The sequence below is a fragment of the Gallinula chloropus genome (genome assembly GCF_964237585.1).
Source record: "Gallinula chloropus genome assembly, chromosome: 3".
NCBI classification, from domain to species: domain Eukaryota; kingdom Metazoa; phylum Chordata; class Aves; order Gruiformes; family Rallidae; genus Gallinula; species Gallinula chloropus.
The window spans coordinates 7783768-7804834 of record NC_140087.1 but is presented as its reverse complement, the minus strand read 5'-3'; the positions used below and the strand labels follow the sequence as shown (position 1 = coordinate 7804834).

Sequence of the window (21067 nt, the reverse complement as noted above, 5' to 3'; positions counted from 1 at the left end):
GGAATCCAGGTTGCAGTGATATATTAGACTTCAGAAGGAAGCAAGTCGCTCTATCTAAATCATCTGAGAAATTCTTTTTGGTTATCCAGTCTGTTTAAAACTGTCAGGACGTCTCCTTTTCCTCCCAGCTTATAAAACCTGAAGGATTTAGCATCCCTGCCGATATATATGTTGCTTCCTGCTGGAGGAACATTTATAGCTTTTCTGACCTCTGAATGAACTTTGGCAAATCAATAACAGCAAAGTGGAAGGAAGGTCAGCAGCAGTTTTGCTCTTGTCTAAGTGCAGCCAATGTTAGGCTCTGCTTATCTAAAATATATTAGGAACTGCCATAATCACATTCATGCAGCATTTTTTGCAGGAAATTTGCAGATTTCTTCAGTGCTGTCATGTAGCTGCTATCTGAGGGATAGAGTACAAGGCCAGAGACAATGGTGTCATTAATGGATTTTTATATCGCTGTGTATCAATTTTTACATGGCAAAAATACTACAAGAGGCCTGAAGAGCCAGTGCTGAAGAATAATTGTCTTGACTATATTTTGCTACAGGGAAAGTGTAAGTGGATTAGAAACCCTTGTCGTTAATGATTTACTGCATTAATTTCCTCCCACCTCAGATTAGAGAAATGTAATTCACACAGTCGTCCTGAGATGTTTGAACACAAGCAGCCTATGAGATGGTTTGAGGCAAGCTTTACCAGGTCAGATTCATTACTTTTATAACCCTGTAACTCAAATATTATAAAGGACTTTTCCTAATCACTTCAATTTCTGAAGATCCTTCCGAAATCAAGGTGTTTCCATAATGAGTTAGACATCCTAATGCTGTTTACTGCCTCCAGGCATAGAGGAGGAAACCAGGCTTCAAAATTTCCCTTCATTCCATTGCCTAAAAGTGAAGCTTCTAACTTAATTAAACCCTTTCCTTCTCCAGAACTGGCATGCCTAGAAAGTGCTTGCATTGTGCTTTGCCTACTGAGGGGGTCTGGCCAGCTAGTTCAGACTGTAACTGTAAATTAAAAGCCTAAATTCCAGATGCATCAGGTTAAGTGAGATGAATCCTACTGCTGGGAGTGATGGTAATAGATCTCACAGAGTGAGAGATCTTCTACCTTCTAATTATCATGCCTTTTTTCAGTCAGGACTTCCACTCATGCCTTTCAATAGAGGTAGCAAAGCAGTGTCTTGCTCTTTGCTGGAGCCTTCTCATGCTGCTGTAATACACAGGGCTTCTACTTATAAGTGTAATGCAGGTATTCTGAAAATCCCTCTCCTAATACCTCCATTTTTCTGCAGTATTTTCCTGATAGAATGGAGAAACAGTGGTAGCTATACAAACTTCAAGGAAACTTGCAATAGCAGCTCAAAAGACTTGTTTACATCAGTTTCTTTCTCTGTGTCTGGATTGTTTGAGGATTGGGTCTACTTGTGCAGCCAGCCTTATAAATATGTCTAAAAATACAGGGAAAATAAAACAGTTTTTCTGGAGTTTGACAACTTCTGTTTGATCAAAAGTTGTTTGGTCAAAAGTATTATAAAAGTCAGGAAATAAAGATTTTTTTTTATAGATGCTATCAAACTTATTATAAGGTTTCTGAGAAAGAACAAAGGAAAAGACATTTCCACACGAGTTCTACATGAATTGTTAGCATCAACTTTCAATTTCCTTGTTTTTTCCCTGTTTATAAAGCACCCTTAATATAGCATCATTTTGTCTAAGAATAAATCCTGTGTTTAGTCAAATTTTTAAATTCATAATGTTCATGAATGGTTTATTGTCTCTTTCCCCATATTTATTTCGCTCTCTTTGCATCTTTCCTTCAGGGACCAATGTAGTGCACCACATATGTCTTCTGTGCTCTTAAACACAGTTCTGTCTTGTCATTTTGCTGCTCTCCAAAATTTGCATTCCAGCTTTCAGCAGTCCCTCAACAAATGAAGTTTGCTCTTAGTCTGAGTCCTAACACATTTCAAGTACTTTGAAAAATTCTATAAAGCAGGAGACAAACTGAAGTCATGGTGCTTTGCCCAAGTCAGATCAAAGTACTGTATTGGCTTCTAACCCCTCTGTCTCTAGCATAAAAAATGCGATGCTTGATGCTGAATATCAAAACCACCCTTTTGTTTAACCGCTCCAGTAGACAGAGGATATTAATATTCATATTGCTGATGAAGTTCTAGTTTATCAGTTCACTAAGGCTAGTATTTTGGCTCTAGCAAGAAGCTAAAAGGAGTTCATCTGGCAATAGCACATGGAGCTGAATGAGCAGTAGAGTTTCCTGGACACCAGGACAGATCTAGCCACTTCAGGACTAGCTAGCTATATGTGGATATATGTCAGTGTGGCTTACACCACCAGCAGCAATATTGTCCTCTTCACATTTCTTCAGAACTGGGTGGTAACTGGGGAGTGCTCAGTGTTGGTCGAAAGGTGGCGAATGCCCGTAAGACTGTTTCATTGTATTTATGTCAGTGTTTGAAAGCAATAGGTAATTTGTCTGTGGGGAAAGGTACCTGCTGTCTCTTACAGCCTGTCTTATCTCATGGTTTCACCTCAGAGCTGTAGCAGCTCCTCCATCAGTCTGGTCTGTGTTGTTTCCTGCCTTCACTGCTGCAGTGTTTGGGAGGCAAAGCCTACAACTTCCTCACTCTTCTGTAGCACTTGCAGATGAGGCTCAGCTGCCTCTCTCCCCACAAACTTCTGCCTACCCCCAGCTACCAAACACCTTGCCTGAACCCACAGTCAGTACCAGGACTCGAGCCAGACACTGGAGCCGCTTTAATGTCAAAATAGACTGTGGTCTCCAAGCTATGCACAGGCAGCTTGTCACACATCTCATGAGTACAGGAGCATGGGCTGCTCTCACTAACAGTGGGTTATTTGGTGATTTCAGAGAACGACGAGGAGCAGGAGGCTCTGCTATCGCTGGACAAGCCCGGCTGGTATTCTCAAGGTAATGCTATCCAGCTTTATGAACTACTGAAGAAGATGACTGGCAAGTTGGATCCCAAGGTATGTTATAAGTGAGAGTAAATATTTCTAAAAATAACCTGTTTCTGTCTCAAATCAACCGGACAAGCTTTCCTTAAAGTTATTGATGTGGATGGGCACAAGTTAGCGGTCTGGTTATTCTTGCTGCTAACAGACTGCAGTCCAGAACTGGAAGCAGCATGTTAGTCTTCTTATCAGTAGAATATGCAGACTTCCTACATGTTTTATTCTCTGGCATGGTCATGTATCTCGGCATCTTTGGGGAGGATCAGATTGGAATCAGGAAATAAGCAATCTCCCTGAGGAAACAGATCAAACAGATTACAAGGTGGCATCAGTGAGAACTATGATCGTGTTGTTTTAATTACAGGTCTGGATGGCTGAAAATGCCACTGAAGAGGGTGGGAGCACATTTTCCGTAGAGGGTACATTACCCCCCATCAGAGAAGTGCTCTGAGTCACCAAGAGATGCTCCTTGTTTCCAAAGCTGTCCAAAATCCATCCCTGTTGTTTAGTGTATTTTACTGGTAGTCTTTTCCATTGCTCCCTTTGTCAGTCAGAAATCTCAGTGGCATCCCCGTGCAATGCCCCTGGAAGGTAAGAGGGAGGAAGATGTGCACGGTCAGCCTTTTTCTTACAGAGCTGGTTGAAGATAAAACCCCAAACAGTGACATTAATAACATCTGTGTGTGTCATGGCCAGCTATAAACATGGAGGAGTTTTTATTAGGTTGTTTTAAAGCACTTTTTCTCTCTTTGTGAAATATGGTTTGCTTGTTTTTCTCATATACAATGAACTTTTAATTTGCTGCTTCCCTCATAGGTTGTTTATTTTGGTGACAGCATGCACTCAGATATTTTCCCAGCACATCACTATAGCAACTGGGAAACCGTCTTCATCTTAGAGGAGCTTCTAGGAGACGAAGTTATGGTGACTGCAGAGGCTGAATCTGAGCCCTTGGAGAAAAAAGGAAAATATGAGGTAAGGGCTCCTTGCAGATGTTTCCTGAAACAGCATAAAATAAGTTACAAAAAAGCCTCCTGCCACCTGTGCTGAGAGCGAGCCTGCTTATCTTACCTGCCTCCTTGTCAGCATCAGCATCCCTCGAAGATGATGTACCCTCCTGGCCACCGTGGAGGTGCTCAGCATTGCAGGGGTGACACGGCCTCTACCTGGAGCTAAATCATAGACCTCAGAAAAAGAGCTGTATGTGCAGTCTCTCAAGCAAAAAACAGTCTTCAGATATAAGACCCTGCCCTGTGTCCTACAAGGAGAAAGTTCATGACCGCTTCTCACAACTCCAGGACCTGAACTCTACTGAGTTCACGTTTCCCTGTGTGTTGTGGCCAATGGTAAACATGGAGGAGTTTTTATTAGGTTGTTTTAAAGCTCTCTTTCAGTGAAATACAGTTTGCTTGTGCTTTTTGCATATACAAAACTTTTAATTTGCTGCTTCCCTCATAGGTTGTTTATTTCGGTGGCAGCTGGGCTCAGATAAGAGGGACTGTTTTGAAGTCTGGTCCAATGCAGGCTACTGATACCAGACAAATAATGTGATTTCCAGGTTCATCACACCTGGGAAGCAGGGCCTTAGCACAACTGACATACTTCACTTGCCCCCCAGAAGGTGGATACATTGTCCTTCTCTCCACTGCTGAAGGATCTAGTAGATAGGGGATGGTACTGGGATGGCTTAGGCAGTGGTGTTCTGCCTCTGGCATGTCCTGCATAAGAACTGAAGTGCAGATTCACTCGCCATTTGGGATGGTTTTTTCCTATGTTACCAAATAAATAGGTCATTTTATGCTAATTACAGATGGAGATATATATATGTTATTTGCACTTCACTTTGAAAAGCACTTTTAAAAAAAAATATTTTAAATAATTACTCTTTGTGATTCAAAAGTTAATGATAGGAAGATTTTAGTGGGTTGCATTTAAACCAGATATGTTTTTAATCTGACTAAGAAGTGGTTTAAAAGCCCCTGTTTTTAAGGAGAGAATTATATTTTCAGTGGGACTAAACCAACATAGATGTGACATCTATTTCTCTACTTTCTTTAAAAGACATATCTAATTTTTCCCCCACTATCCTGATTTCTAGACTAAGGTCGGCCAAGACCATTTCAGTCACTGAAATAAGGAAATTTAATCATTAATATTTAGGCATTTTCCTGGATTGCAAAAAAAAAAGCAAAAAATAAAGCAAACTCAAATATCCTGTTAAAAAAAGGCATGACTCAGTAAGAGAGAGGGGGGAAAAGGAAGACTGAGTAGTACTGCTAGAGAGGTTAATACCACTTGATTTAATTAATTAATGCTATAAAAATAAGTCATTCTTCATAAATTTGCACATTCTTTGGAGACTCTGATGCATAACTGCATAGAACTTTCATCTCTGTAAGGTCTGTATTTTTTCATTCAAACATCTCGGTTTGAGGGGTTTTTTTTCACCTATGTTTTCTTAAGCATGCTCAGTATATGCTTTTGAAGCACACATTTTTAAACAGACAGCTGGAAAATGTTTCTTTCCCTGGAAGTACAAAGGAAGAGGTATTGAGTGATGTGTTCCTAAGCCCTTGATGGTGATTTGGCTTTATCTTGTTGCAATACCTCTGGCATACTGCTCACAAGATCCATCTTCTCTATCCCTGCTGTTGTCAAGCAGGAAATTGAGACTTTTAGACAGGTGCTTGACTTTTCACTAACAGTGTGGTATTCCTGATAAGAGGTTGCAGTATCTCAGGGCAGACACCACCCCTGCCACACACAACCCCTGTTCAGTTTACATCCGCTGCCAGTGACAGCCAGCAAGCAAGGGAGAAATGAATTGCGCTGATTAAAGGAACCTGAACCAGGGGGGCCCTGGCAGGTCAGTGGTGTTATTTCATTACCACGCTGCTCACTGGAGTCTGAACAACGGGTCACATCCATATCTCTGCAGTTGACTGGACACCACTAACTTAACAGGACCGGTTCACAGGGACTCCCTTTACCGGCCTATGAAAGTTTTATTTTTGTTCCCCTAATCAACTTCTCCCTTTAACCCTTTGGTTCAGAGGAGAGAAAAGGCAACTCAAAGGACTGTACAAAGTCAGGTGTTCTTCAAAAATTAGGAATTGACAAATTAGTCTTATTCATCATGCTTCTCATTCATGGGCAATTAAAAAAAATGCTCTACTCTTGCAGATTTTCCATGCTGTGGTGTGTGTGTGTGCAGAGAGACTGAGAAGTTCATGCAAGGGGCAATCCTCCTTTCCATCAGTCTGTACAAAATACTATTAAAGAAATAAAGTGTTACAGTATTACTTCTGATTTGCAGAAAGGAATTACAAAGAGCCTGCTTTCAGCTGTTTGACAGGTATTTCATCACTAAGGGAGGGAGGGGAAGAAACCCACCCCCTCATACACAAACCAGGAGGCTAGTAATTTCCATTTTCATTAGCAGTTTTTGTTTTCTCCCTTCAGTTAAATGCATGATATAAGCCAGATACACATAACTGTGAAATTATGGTAACAACTGGAGTTCTTTGAAGTATGTGAGTCATAACCAAATGAGCAAGAGAATAGCAAACTCACAACTATTCCGGCAATTACTGGGCTCCTAAGTGAATTGCAGCATGGGAGGGGAGAGTACCAAGCACTGTGCTGAAACAAGGTCTGGGGGTTGGTTTGCTTGGCTGGATGTTTTGGGCTTGCCTTCTATTCTTTAAATGCATGATCAATTCCATCAATGAAAACTCAAAAAAAACCCCTGGAATCTGTCCCAGGATTTCGAGGGAAATGATTACAGAGGAGCTAGTCAGTGTGTAAAAACCTTGGGCTATAGTAATGAATGGAGCAGAAATCAACGAATTTATTGGTGGATATAAATGATACTTTTGCAGTTCAAAGGAAATACTCCTTTTTACTGTATTACCTATCTGCTGGTTCGTTGGAAGGGGGTCAGGGCCCTTAATTCCCTGAATTTCCAGGAGTCCCCACAGACAAGGCTAATTACACTGTGACTTTTGGCTCTGTTTGTCTCTTTATTCCCGTTTATCTTTAACACAAATCTAGAAGTACTTTCTGGAACAACTCGATGGGCTTTTGTGAAGCCAGTTAAAGCAGTATCCTTAATGCAGCATCCTGAAGCAAAATGCATTTTATTTTACAATCAGCTTACAATGATCCATGTTGTAGTTTAGGTACAGTGATCATGGGAGAAATGTTTTTTACTTGCACATGACTTGTGGGGGGCAAGTTCTGAGCAGCAGTGACCAGTAACAGGCACATTTGCACACCCAGCTTGGGTGTGTTATTCGGAGACATCTGGCTGTTGTGACCAGCACAGCTGTGCTGGCAGAAACACCTCAAATCCTTCCCATTATACTGGCAAAAATGGGTTTTGAGTGTTGATTTTTTTTCTGTCACTACCTTGGCACAGCCATCAGCACCATCCATCGTACTGGATACTGTAAAGTAATCCTGGTGCTTTGCACTTGGTACAGAGACATGGCCCAGTGGGCAAATCTCCATCTAAATAAGGCCTGTAAAAATTACTGACAGCTTGGTTTTTCACTCCTGTCTCCTTTACATCTTTCTTGCTTTCATTTTTTTACCAAGTGTAGAAAAGCTTCTGTGCTCAGCTCCCTGCTTGCATGTATTTTTGAAAGGTTATTTGTAAGCTGACAAATGGGTGGTTACCCAAGGGTCCCACATTAACTGATTCTGCCAGCACCCTGTTTGTCTGCAGTTAATAAAGCAAAGGTGATAGCAAGAATTCCAGGTGGTTTAGCTTAGTTGAAAGCCCTGGGACTTGAGGAACTGGTACCATCGTTATTTCTCTGAAGTCTAGACGTAGCCTTTGAGGCTTTGTACCCTCAACTGACACAATCAACATCTGACTTGCTACTGTCTGGCCAATATGGCTCAGAGGAAAAGCTCATGCTTGGGGGTTTTGCATAAGAAAGAAGGGGATTGCTCAGCCCTTCCCAGGCTTTACTGTCCCCATGCCTGTCTGGGGACTGCAGGAGTGGCTGGTGCAGCTTCCAGAGCTCCTCTGCCCAGCTGTCCAGTTGTGTGCCTCCTGACATGTGAGGTGTAGCGATGTTAACAGAGGGCTTTTGCCTTATTTCACGGATGTATAGATTTATCACACGTGGTCTGTCCTTCAGTGCTGGCTGGGTATGGTGCAGAGGAGACACGAACATGTTCTAAGCATCAGTTAGGGATGGCAGGGTGAGCGATGTCTGATGCTTCCTAAGGATGTGGGCAAAGTTTTCATAGCTCTTGTTAGATTTGAGATCAAGATTTAACCTACCAAACCATCCCTGTCATGTGGAGATCAGCCAGTAGCAAAACAACGTGAATTCTTCACCAGGTGACTAGATGACAACTCTCATATCTACCTGGGGTTTAGTTTTGCTACAGGCTTGGGCTGTAAATTCAGAATGCAACTCCCTCCTCCTTAATAAGGAAGAAGTTCCCACTTTGAGAATCAGACCTCTGAAAATATAATTTCATTTCTTCACATTGAAATTTTAATTGCCTATTGAACCAGTCACACATTTTAAAAAGTAGAAGCCTCAGGTTTTTTTCTCCTGTCAGTGCCTATGTACTGGGGCTGTTTTGGTTAATCACCTGAACAGCTCTAACAGTCTCACATTTTCTGCACGTGTCATCCAGCTGGATTTTAATTCAGCATGGCATCTACATGTAATGATAAGTGATATAAAGTCCTGGGATTTTCATGAAAAGATAAGATTTAGCCAAAAAGAAAAAAAAGTGAGATACTGTCCTTGTGTATGAAGAAAAAAAAACCAAAACAAAACCAGTCTTTTGTTTTGAAACAGAAGATAAGGTTGTTTTTTTCCCAAACTATTCACATCAGAAGACATTTATCCATATCAATACTTCTTCCTACCCCAGCTATTCTGAGAGGAAAAATCTGCTACACAGAAACACAAAAAGGATGGCTCTGTGTTTACTGACATGGTGTCTTTGGCTGGATCAACAACTTGCTTGTGATCAAAAGTCACAGACCTCTGTCATAAATACAAATTATTCCAGCAGATTCTCCAAAACTATTAAGAAAGGAGTTAAATAGAAAATAAAGTACAAAAGTTCATGAATCTGGAGGCACACGCTAGGATATCTGTTCTTCTGTGGTTTGCTGGTCTGAAAAGTTACTTTGCACACAAATGACTTAAACAGATTTTAGTTCACAGGGTTTTTTTCCATTTTTTTCATCTTTCTGTAGAGGCCTCCTGGAGCTTCTTCTGGCTGCTCGTGGCAGTGTATAGCAGGTCTCAAGATGAACTGCTAAAGAAAATCAGTTTTCTGAACACTGCTTTAATGCTTTCTTTAAAACATGCTGAGGTTACGTGGTGGTGTCTGAAAGTATACATGAAAAAAATTCAATTTTCCACAATTTCCTAAGCAACTGAATGGCTCTCCATGGATCCTGTGGCTCTGTTCTAACTCATTCCTCAGCTCAGAAACAGATAACATGACACAGGTGGCTTGACATGTACTTTGCAGTTACGTCATTCAGACCCCGGAGTCTCCTTTCGCCTGGGAGGTGGTCTAGGCTGGGTGACAGTCTGTGCTGCAGCTACCCAGCTGCTCCAGCAGAGAAAGGCAACAGGCTATTCATACTACTGAAAAGAGAAAAATGGGGAAATTAAAAGATTTTTTTGATGGAAAAATATTTAAAGCCAATGTTTTGTGTCCTAGGGAATCCATAAATTGTGTAAACAGGAGCTTGAGGACTTATGGGAAGAAGATTGTTATCGTTTTTTTCTATGTAATATTTTCAAATTAAGTTGCTCCTGAAATACAATACAGTTTTACCAGAAAATTGGTGAAACACTAGTGTTCCTTAAACTAATGTTTGTGGTTGAATAGAGAAAGGGTTTTTTATTTTATTTATTTTTAAGTTTACATATTTATTTACTCTTCTTTCAGGGAGATCAGCTCAAAGCTCCCTACTTTGTGTCTGAGCAGTGGGGCTCTTTCTTCATGGACAGATTGCCAGGCCTGGAAAATGCAGAGGAAACCTTAGTCCACACATGGTCCTGTAAATGTACTAGCACTTACAGCACTATTGCAATCCCTAGTCTTGAAGCAATAGCAGGTAAGGAAGATGACCTCTTTTTTTTTCCAAATGAGCAGGTAGTATTCCTAGTAACTTTGTAACACTGTGGATTAGTTTTGAGATTACATGTGTCCAATGTACATTAAAAATACTCTGTTCATATCATGCAACAGTTAATGCTACTGGCTGTTAGTTACTATGAGGTTTGTGCTTTTAAAAGTTGTCTGATACACCAGTTTTTTGCTTGTGTCTGTAAATACTAGATGTTTAATTTATCCTGTAGTAGAAATAGGATTTAACACACTGTAGATTAGTTCCTGAACTTGACCAGGACTTCCCCACAGTATTTTGCTGTTTATACTTTCAATGCTGAGTTACATTCAGAAACAAACACTTGCAAAGTTACTTGGCGCTTTCACACTTCCAAATGTTTCTCTCTGATCTGGCTTGTTATCCATCCTCAATCAGCTCACTTACCCCATTACAGTTGAAAGGAAGATGAAAAAGCACAAGAATGTAATGAAGCCAAGAATGCCTAGGACTGTGCTGCTTTTTTTCCCTCCCTTCCTTTCTTTTTTTTTTTTTTTGAATGTGTGTATTGCTTTGAAAACTGCATCATTATGGATAGAGCTGGAGCCTAAAACATTCTCCCTACCTGGAAAACAAGGCCATCACAAGCACTGTCTTGTTCTCCAAAAGTTCTCCTAATTGAGAAACCAGCTCAGGTTTTCTACCTTCTTACATCAAGGTTGTGCCAAAGGTACAATTACAGCTGATCTTCTCATTTCTACTAATGTTTATTCCCAGAGGGACCATACATCTTTTGATTGGTTTGAAGCAATAGTTGTAGCAGTAATACTGCAATAATTTTGCAACTGCAGTTGGTGATGAAGTAGTGGTGAAGTCTGTCTGTCTGTCTGTCTATCTATCCTCAGTCTATCATTTTGGCTTACTGAACTTTGTTGATACACCATATCTTAAGGAATAAATAAATTATTAAATGAATGAGGTGCTTAGCTGTATGAAGAACACAGCAAGTACTTGGTTTATTAATCCCTCTGTTCAGCACCTGTTGCCTACTTCATGCATAAGACCAAGGAATAAAACGTTCCAAGAGAACATTTTGGATTTGCCCAGCAGGTATTTCTATGCCAGAACATCTGCAGCCAGATTCTACACATGTAGGTACATTGTAAGGACATCTCAAAACAGAAAACTTACACAGTGCCCCAGTTTATTTATGCTTCTGATATTTGCTGTGTTTCAGTCTGTATTTCAGTCTAAAGATACAGAGCCCAAAAATACCAAAGTAAATTGCCAAAAGAGAGGTAAATTCTGTCAAACTCCCTTCTAATACTTTTTCCAGAGTCATTCTGTGGCTTGTTATGGAAACATTGGCCTAGAGGCAGCACGTTGGTCACCCTCACTCTGTGAGACTGCCTCCCAGCCAGCTCCCCCCAACCACAGCAAGTCTGCAGAGCTAGCAAAGAGCTTTAGACCACAAACGTACCACCAAGCTTCCAGCTACTGAAGAAGGGGTGAGAAAAACAAAGGCCTATCTCTGTAAACCAGTGAGTGCTGTAGCTGCCTGGTGGCAGCTTGGGAGCCCCTGTAAAGCTTTTCCCCCATTGGCACTGCTTATCCCTTGCTGTGTCAGACCAGCACTGGGGCAGGGGCTGGTGTCTGCAAAACTTATACCCCAGAACTAAAGGACAGGGAAGAAATAACATTTTTAACTTGCAGCTGTGAGCCTGAAAGCAGACTCAAAGCTGAAGGTACGAGAACATTTCTGGTTTCTTAGAGAGAGAGGTATTTCTTGTTTGTTTGTGTGGAAGAGCAGATGTTCATTATTATGGATGCTAAGGAATTCCCAACTCATAGCGAATACCTTGTCTGACTCCTGTCACAGCAAGCTGTGAAAGCCCCGGTTTTGCCAAGCCCTGAAGTTTTTGGCTGCACTTGTAAGTCAAAGCTTAGCTGCAGCTATTTAGAAATAGCTTAGCTAGAGATTCAAACAGGTTATGCGACTTTGATGCGCTCCAGCTTTTCCTTTTCTACTCATCTGCTTTAATAAACACCAGAGGTCTTTCCACAGCCAAGCTGCAAAAATGCAGGCCTTTCCTCCCCTGAGCCCCAATCTGCAGCCAGGCCGCCGGCCTGCTGACTATAGGAGCAAAGGCCCCGGCCATTGGCTGGCATGGGCCCAGCAGCACCCATCTCAGCCTGACCCGGTCGAAGGAGCTGCTGCCTCAACAGGGGTGTGCTGCAGCCTCCTGAGAGCCGTGGGCTCACCACAGCAATGTCTGATCTGGCCTCTGTACGTCTCTGTGAGCCATAGTAAGTGCAACGTACAAGTCAATATCCCAGCAGCTTGCAATCTGCAAAAATATTTGGTGAAAGGCAGACAATTGCTGCTGTGCTAGCTTTAAAGTTGATTCTTGTTGTTTGGATGTGGCATATGTCTGTGTGTAAAGAACAGCTTGAGTTACTTCTCACAGCACATTTTTTTCATTGAAAACGATTATTCCAAAAGTTACTCAACCTTATTAAAGTCTAGTGATGATTTACAAAAATAACGGAGTTTTCATCAAAATTCACATTAGAATTCCTCTGAGAGAGTTATTAGAAATTAATTTGGGGTAATAAACCCCTTCAATCCTGTTTCCATTTTTTAAAAATAGAGTAAATATGTTAAACTGTTTTTCAAAAGTTACAGATATGCATTAAGAAGTTAGAATAGAAACAACTTGGACAGTTTTCTTTTTTCAGCAACACATTGTTAAGTTTGGTGCAGGTGCCTTCTGACAGTTTCACCTGAATATTTTATAAATGTAACTAAATGGAAGGATCTGATACTTAACTGAAGAGCGTTGTAGGAAAAGGGTTTCACAATTGATGTAGTTTTTGGAAAAGGGTTTCACTGCTGTTGCAGTTTTTGGCCACTCAAAATATAAAATAGCAGAGCATATGCACAGATTGTATGTGTAATTAATGAAATGCCAGCTTGGTGAAAAGATAATCCAATCAATTCTTCATTACATTTCTGTGCTTAGCAAATGTAGTTGTTCTTCTATGCTTCTGTTCCCATCTTTACTTGTAACTTCAGTACATGACTCCAAAGGGGGTTGCATTCAAAGATGCATCAGAAATTCTGAACTTTACTCTCACTTCTGGCAAAGAAGGTATTAGCAGGATTGCAGATTACTGTGTCACAGATTGTCATCTAAACTGCCCTGACAGTCCCTGAAGATAAAGTGCCATTTTCCATGTGCCTGAAAAAGGGTGTTTTGGTTTGTTTATTGTTAAAATTGCCCAAAGGACAGAAAGGATCTTCTGTAATACCTTCTGCTCTTTCCTCAGTTTGGAGTGGAAATCAGATGAAGGTCACATAAAAGTCTTCATTTAGGACATTAAGATGACATTAAAGAGATAAAAGTGAAGAGCAGCATTATCTTTGTAATATTTAGAGAAGATGATTTAAGCTGGAAGTTTTCAAAACATTTTGTAGGTCCTTTATGAGCTGATTCTGCTTACCCACTTCCAGTAAGCAGGGAAGTTTTGTCTCAAGTATTGGAAAGCTGATGAGCTCATAATCTTGTGGCCAAGAAATCCAATGGCATCCTGGGGTGTATCAAGAAAAGTGTGACCAGCAGGTCAAGGGAGGTTCTCCTCCCCCTCTACCCTGCACTGATGAGGCCACATCAGGAATACTGTGTGCAGTTCTGGGCTGCTCAGTTCAAGAAAGACAGGGAGCTACTGGAGAGGGTACAAAAAAAGGCTACAGAGATTGTTAGGAGACTAGAACATCTCTCTTATGAAAAGAGGGTGAGGGACTTGGGACTTTTCAGCCTGGAGAAGAGGATCTTACTAATGCTTATTTATACATGAGGGGTGGGTGTCAGGAGGATGGGGTCAGTCTTTTTTAAGTGGTGCCCAGCAACAGGACAAGAGGCAGTGGGCACCAACTTGTATATAGGAAGTTCCACCTAAACAAGAGGAGGAACTTCTTTACTATGAGTGTGGCAGAGCACTGGAACAGGCTGCCCAGAGATGTTGTGGAGTCTCCTTGTCTGGAGACATCCAAGACCCTCCTGGACTCTGTCTATGCAGCCTGCTCTAGGTGATCCTGCTCTGGCAGGTTGGACTAGATGATCTCAAGAGGTCTCGTCCAACCCCTACCACGCTGTGATGCTTTGATAATTATATTGACAGTACATGGTCAATAAAATAGTAGAAAACAGTGTCCCTATTCCTATTCCCAAACCCAGCTCTTTCTTCAGTTTTCTGCTATTGAATCTTACCTCATTTACAAATTCTGACCATTCTCAAGCGCAACAATATCGTAAGCCAAATTTTTCAAACCAGGATCCATCAGTGTGGGAATGTTACATTCCAGTTCACAACACCCACACATGGAAATTAAAAGGCGTAGGAATCTGTCTGTAAAATAGCATCAGTTTCTAATGCATCCTCCTCTACTCCAGAAGGTTTGGCAAGAGCCAAGTAGAGTCAGGTACTCTTGTCTATCGTACCTGAATAATCTCAACTTTACCGGCAAGGAGCAGGTGACAGCTACTCTGTGTCCAGTTGATCAAATTTCCAGGTAGACATGTAAATAATTATAAATAATATATAAAAAAATATAAATAATACCTTTTTTGCAGGAAAAAGTCACTAAAATAGCTAGCCAGTGCTCCCATTGCAGGTGAAAATTTGATTTAACAGTTCTTTGATCCCAAAAATGATAGGCATACTTCAAGCTAATCCTTTTCCTTTCAATCTCATTATGGCTGGTAATTTTATGAAGTTCCCACTTCAAAAACTTCCATGATGAGTAACCGTGGAGTTTTAGTGCTCAGGGGGGGAATTTTGGTAAGTTTGGTTTGTTCTTCCTTCCAAAGAAAAACTGAAGAAATTGGTCTCTATAAATCCTAATAAGGAGAACACAAAGAAACCTTTTTTCTTAAAATTTCATGATTGTTAACCTAATCTCCTCAGCTTCTCTCATAACCTCTGAACGGTGAGGTTTGTCACAGGATTAAAAGTTACTGCAAGCAAGAGCAGGAGACTGAGTGATATTTTAGCTCAAGAGAGTTGGATTTCAAAGAATTAGTGCAAATGTAAATGTTTTCTGGAGCCAGAGTTCATTTCACACTTTGGAGATTTGATAACCGAGCTTGTGTCATGCATGAGGAGAATGCATTTTTTTAAGTCTTGCATGCCATATGAAATCTCATCATGTTTTACCCATCTGGGTGAATAAGTTTTTCTTCATGCCTGTTATTTCAATTAGCTAGTACAAGAGAAAAATCTCCATTATAATTTACCAAAGCTGTGTCTTTATAGACACCTACAGATGTGTATCCGGCCACCTTCTGCAGGCGTTTGAGTCATCAGCCTGCTTGCTGTGTAAATATAATGACAAAATTGCTGGTGAACCATGGCAAAGAAGTTCATGTTTCTGCTTAGAGATGCAGATTATCCAGGCTATGAAAGCCCAAAACAGCCGTGACTGGGGCAAGCAGAACTGGCACTGCATGGATCACAGATCCACGGGTCTGTCCGTCACAGATCAGCTACAGATCACAAACCTCACACACTCTTGCTTCAACAAGCTTTTTTAAAGATGAATGCCCTTGAAGAATCAGCTGTTACCACAGAAGTCATGAATTCCATTAAGCACATAGCCACATATTCACGTTTATACCCTGAACAGTATTATTCATAATTATTGCTGAGGTGAAACAAAAAATCCCCCATGTTTTACAGCATTAGTTCTGGTTTTTTTCATTGACATTACATGATTTAAAGTCAAACCCAGCCCCTATTAAAATTAAATTAGCCTTTCCTGTAACTAGAGAGATAATTATGTGTTCTTACTTATTCAGATAATGCGATAATAGCATATAATTTCCTTAAACATGGAAACCTATCTATCTTATACATTACTTGTTAATTACCATTAACCTTTTACATTTATTGCCTCACCTTACAACCATGCTTTTACTTGACAGCTTCAGCGTAGGAATGCATCTACACAATATCATCTAAAGACTGCATTTATCAAAATGCTTTGAGGATTTAAAGCAGTTGCCACTAAAAGGCCAAAGAAGTCGTTTTTATAATGAAACTTGTTATGCAAGAAATATATGTTTATATCTGGTGGAAAATTGGTGTGTGAACACAAGGGACAACATTTCTGAGGTTTTCTGGCTCTGAGGTTTTGATGCAAGTAAAAACAACAGGTAGCACAGATAACTGACTCAAGAGAAGATACATGTTCTGAATGTATTAACAGGATCTTGCTCTATGTGTAAATTGAACAGCATCCGATAACATAAATCTGATGTATCTGTTCCAGGAAACTAGTTTCAGTGTTTTTCATTTAAGAGAAGGAAAAATATACTCAACACAACAGGCAAATACAATGCATCTGTGTCTTGAACTAAAACCGACAATAAACTGCATTTCAACCATAACAAATTCTTATTCAATAAATCAGAAGAACTTGTAAAATGTCTTCAGGACCCAGGTATTTCCGAAGGGGTCTGAGACCCCAACTTTCTGAAAGGATTCGACTACTTGGTAGTAATTTTCAATGTAGAAAGGACAGTTTTCACTATGTTATAATTTCTTCAGTGTTTTCTTCCTTCTCCAGAAAGGTGTATTGATTTGTGCCCCTTAAGGCCATGTCAAATCATGCAGAACCCAAAAGATTACTTCCTAGCCAATAACTGACAGAAATGTTCCTGCCATCGTTATTCTGCTCTGCGAGATGTCAAAGTACAGCCACCTCTAAAAGATTAAAGGGAGAATTCATGAGCAACTCATTAAGAAAGGGGGAACCACTCAGTCATTTCTGCTTTAAAGTTATCCTTCAACTCAGGCAGCATAATTTCATTTGCAGGCTGTAATTAAAGCTATAATTGGGTTTCCCCTACATCTCAGGCTTACGGGCTGGGTTTAGATTGCTTCTTCAACAGCACTGCTGCTAATACAAACATACAAGCAATATAAAATGTTGATAATTTTTGAGTGTGAAACACAGTGGAAATAGGTAAATCACCAGGGAATGGAAATATTCCTTTGTGCAGGTTGGAATTTTACATAACCTGCAACCTTACACGTGCAAGAAAAAAGTTGCTGGAAGCATTTATGTTCCTTGCATTTGTGTCTTAACATATTGCCTCCGGATTTAGGTGGTAACACTCAGGCAAAAAAAGAGTGTGGGCTTCATCTTTGCTGTTTAAAAAGCTTAATGTGTGTCTATGTGCAGCTTTTTACTTTAAGGTAGGCAATGTTTGTCACCCATCCAGAGGAAAATATACAAAAAGGGGAGGAAAACATTTGTTTTACTAAAGGGGGGAACATGACAACGTTAACCCAAGTTTGGAAAGTAAGGTTTATCATCATGAGTTTACCTCAAAATGAAAGTAAAGGTGCGTGTCATCACTGCATTTATCTTACTGTAGCTCAGAGAAGTCTCAAAATGCAACTTACTTCTTTTTCTTAATCAATCAGAAATTCCTGTCATCTCAATTACTTCTTTTCAGGCTAACTTCTTCAACTTATCTCAGAGGCCCTTCCCACCACCCTTAGATCCAGGATGAGTCATTCAGGCAGAAAGTAATTAACAGATCCCTGAAAGATTAACACCTGCAGGAGGATCTTGGCATTCTCCTCCTAGGATTTTTTTTTAGATTAAGTCTTCATTCAAATATTTAAAAATACTATAGTCCAGTATTTTATTTTGATCAGTTCCAGATCAAGCAAAGAACCACACAGGGCTACTTCCTCAAAGAAATCTACAAAAAAATCACCATTTAAACTAAAACAAAACCGAGAGGAATTTCCCTGACATACAAATAGTGAGTTTTCTCATATAAACACCAAAGAGCAAAGGAATTTCCACGGCTTTCCTTCGCTGCAGTCTCTGTCGGGCTCAGATGCGAGCTGAGCGCACGCCTTGCGCGCAGCTGTTCTGCTCGAGCCAGGGTCAGCGGTCGTAGGGCTGTAGGGTAGGCCGCGAGTAACGTGAATACTTGCTCCCATGGTAACTGTGGTGAAACTACACGCCACAGGCAGTCACAACCACCACCCAGCCTTCAGCAAAACTGTGGCAGTGAAGCTGCTGCCGCAAATCTCCCCACACCTGCTACGTGGGTTTCCTCCAGTGTCACCATCTTCCATGTTAGATAGAGCAGAAGAGTAACCAGTGATGAACCCCAGTGGCAGTGAAGCTCTTTCTCAGGCCAGGCTCATGCTACAGACGTCTGCTGGCAGTGTCAAAGGCACAGTCTCCAACTAATACTCCTGTGTTAGCAAAAGCTTTTACATCGGCACAGTGAGAGCAGCAAACCTTGTGCTTTCACTGAGATGAGTTTTAGCCTTCATTCCCAGATGCCCAGGAAGAAACTGCACTGGCTCGTATCACCAGCTGCATCCAAACTCATAGGTTTCAGCAACTTTCAGAGCACACACACACTGAAGAGTCCCTGCTTTCCCACACAACACCACACAGAGACACACACACACACACACACAGACACACTCCTCTCTAGCTTCTGAGTTGTGGAGTGTGCAGACAGCAGCAATGACTTCCACATAATTGATTGAAGAGGGACCCTTTCCTCGTGCTGACTTCACTGTTTCAGGAGCTTGCTTTGAGCACAGCGAACGTCTGACCTCCTGTTTAGGAAAATCAGCCTTAGAAGTTTTGCTAAAAATAACTGCTATCTGATAAATCTATTTAGGACCTTGGGTTTGGTTTCTTTTTGCCACCAGTGCACTCCCTCACGTTTTGAGCTCTTGCCACAAAGTGCTGCTTTGACCATTATGAAACAGGAACGTGTCAGGATACACAAAAAAATTAGTATTTACAGAAACCCAACACCTGCTGTGCTTTACCTGCAGGCTGGCAAGTCAGGTCACTCGGCAGTGCAGCCAAACTGGTGACCTCCCCGGCAGCAGCTGTGCTTACTCCACTGTTAAGAAATTGTTATTAGAAACTGTTGCCCTTAAAAAATTAATACCTTCCTTTTTCTTCAACAGCAACTTTGAAATACAAGGGAAGATTTACAGCAAAGCTTCTAAGACAGTGTAAATTACTGTCATTCCTGTAAAAGCAGAAGAATTAATACTGGCTGATGATCTACCCCTATAGTTAAACCACCCGGATGCTGAGCCCTAAGACAGAGCTCTGCCTGGATTTTTTGAGATTAGCCACAATTAAGCAGTTTAAAAGTTTTTCAAGTTAAAACCTGGGTATCACTAATGAGGTTTTAGATTTTCCTCCCTGTGCCTTTTCTTTGGTGATAATCGGGAGGAAATATGTGGATTCACTCATGGAGACGAGAGCCTGCTGCTCACGAGGAGGTTTCTCCAGTGTCTGGCTCCAGCCCTGCTGCCTGGCAAGGAGCAGACCTCAGAGAGGGGAGGGGAGTTGTGCTTTCCATAGGGCTTCACACTCGTCACGGGGATGCTGCTGCTGCTGCGGTGTCATGATTAAAAAATGTTGGCTTTGCTTTTGTTGGTCAATACTGCAAAATGATTCCTGACATTTCTGCTGTGTATTTTGGGAGAAATCTGTTTCAGCTTTGGACTCTGCTTCTAATTGAAAAAAAATGCCTTCCATCTAAAGAGCTTAGTTAAGATTATATTTGTCTAATGTATTGGTTTGCTCAAGGAAATATCAAAAAAGGATTAGATGTGAGTATTGAGTTTATCAAGCAGGCCTGTGTCTGGATTAGATTATAATTGTCTTCCATTCAGTTACTCAAATATTTTCCTGATCACTCATCGAGAATATTACGTTTTCCTTTCTTCTTGTGGTTTCCTTTTGCTTCCTTGTGGCTGGAACTCTGATTTTACTTCTGATAAAAGCTTGTGGCTTTCCTTTAGTTTGCTTGCACTAACTGAACAGCACACAGACGCCGAGAAGTTGTTGCCTTAATAACTGTGAAATAAATCCTTCCACAACATGTAAATACGTGCAGGGATATGGGTATACATAAGCATCGGGGCACAATGTTGTAATTAATATCTGGATAATTGGAACACAGGAACTGGCAGTGGTTACTGTTCAAAAGTCATCACTGCCATTTTATTTAGGCCAGGGCTGTGGGAGTCCCACAAGGGCAGGGCAGGAGTCCTGCTTCTGAGCTGGGGCTAATGCGTAGAGCCCCTGAGGGCTGCCCAAGCCTTTGGGAAACACTTGTAACACTGAATGGTCACTGCAAAGGAGACTGGTTTTCATCACTCACTTGCACTGAGGCTCTGGTGTGGGAGCAAAGGAAGGAGTGAGACAGAAATTCAGCGGGATGCATCTGATAACAGGCATTTCTGTACATCTAGAATGGCTCACAGACCTTGAGACCCTCCACGTCTGATTTCTAAGAGTGAAAGTGAATATCCTAGTTATCACAGAATCACAGAATGGTTTGGGTTGGAAGGGACCTTAATGATCATCTAGTTGCAACCCCCCTGCCATGGGCAGGGACACCCTCCACTACACCAGGTTGCCCAAAGCCCCATCTGATGTGGCCTTGAACACTTCCAGGGATAAGACTTCCACAACCTCTCTGGCCAGTCTGTGCCAGGGCCTCACCACCCTCATAGTAAAGAATTTCTTCCTAACATCTAACCTAAACCTTCCCTCTTTCAGCTTGGGAACAAAATGATTCTAGGTGGAATTACCTAAGTGCAACAGAAAATTCCTGGGGTTGTGGACCTGAAGCCATTAGGTGAAACCAGCTAGTTCATTCTTCCAACCTCAAGTTCTTTAGTTTGTTCAGGGTTTTGGTGTTGGTTTTGGTTGGGGTTTTTTGTGGGTTTTTTTTTTGGGGGGGGTATTATTTTTTAGGATAGTGGTAATATTGGATGACTTTTGTGCTGAATTCATTATCCACATAGGTTAGGACTGATTAGAGCCGGGCTGTCAAATCATATCTCAGCAAGAACTGGGTATCTGCCCCCTGCCTAATTTATGACTCCATCA

The 21067-nt window shown here is 41.1% G+C and overlaps 1 protein-coding gene across 1 annotated transcript in view; it reads left to right on the top strand.

Annotated features, from left to right (window-relative positions):
• Positions 1-21067, top strand: part of LOC311189787 (dermatan-sulfate epimerase-like) — a gene marked incomplete at both ends in the record, with an annotated part of 181581 nt that overhangs the window by 108347 nt on the left and 52167 nt on the right. Inside the window, 3 exons of the mRNA XM_084261513.1 lie at positions 2896-3014; positions 3816-3974; positions 9942-10110. Coding sequence (XP_084117639.1) covers positions 2896-3014; positions 3816-3974; positions 9942-10110 — 447 coding nt within the window. The remainder of the gene's footprint in view (positions 1-2895; positions 3015-3815; positions 3975-9941; positions 10111-21067) is intronic.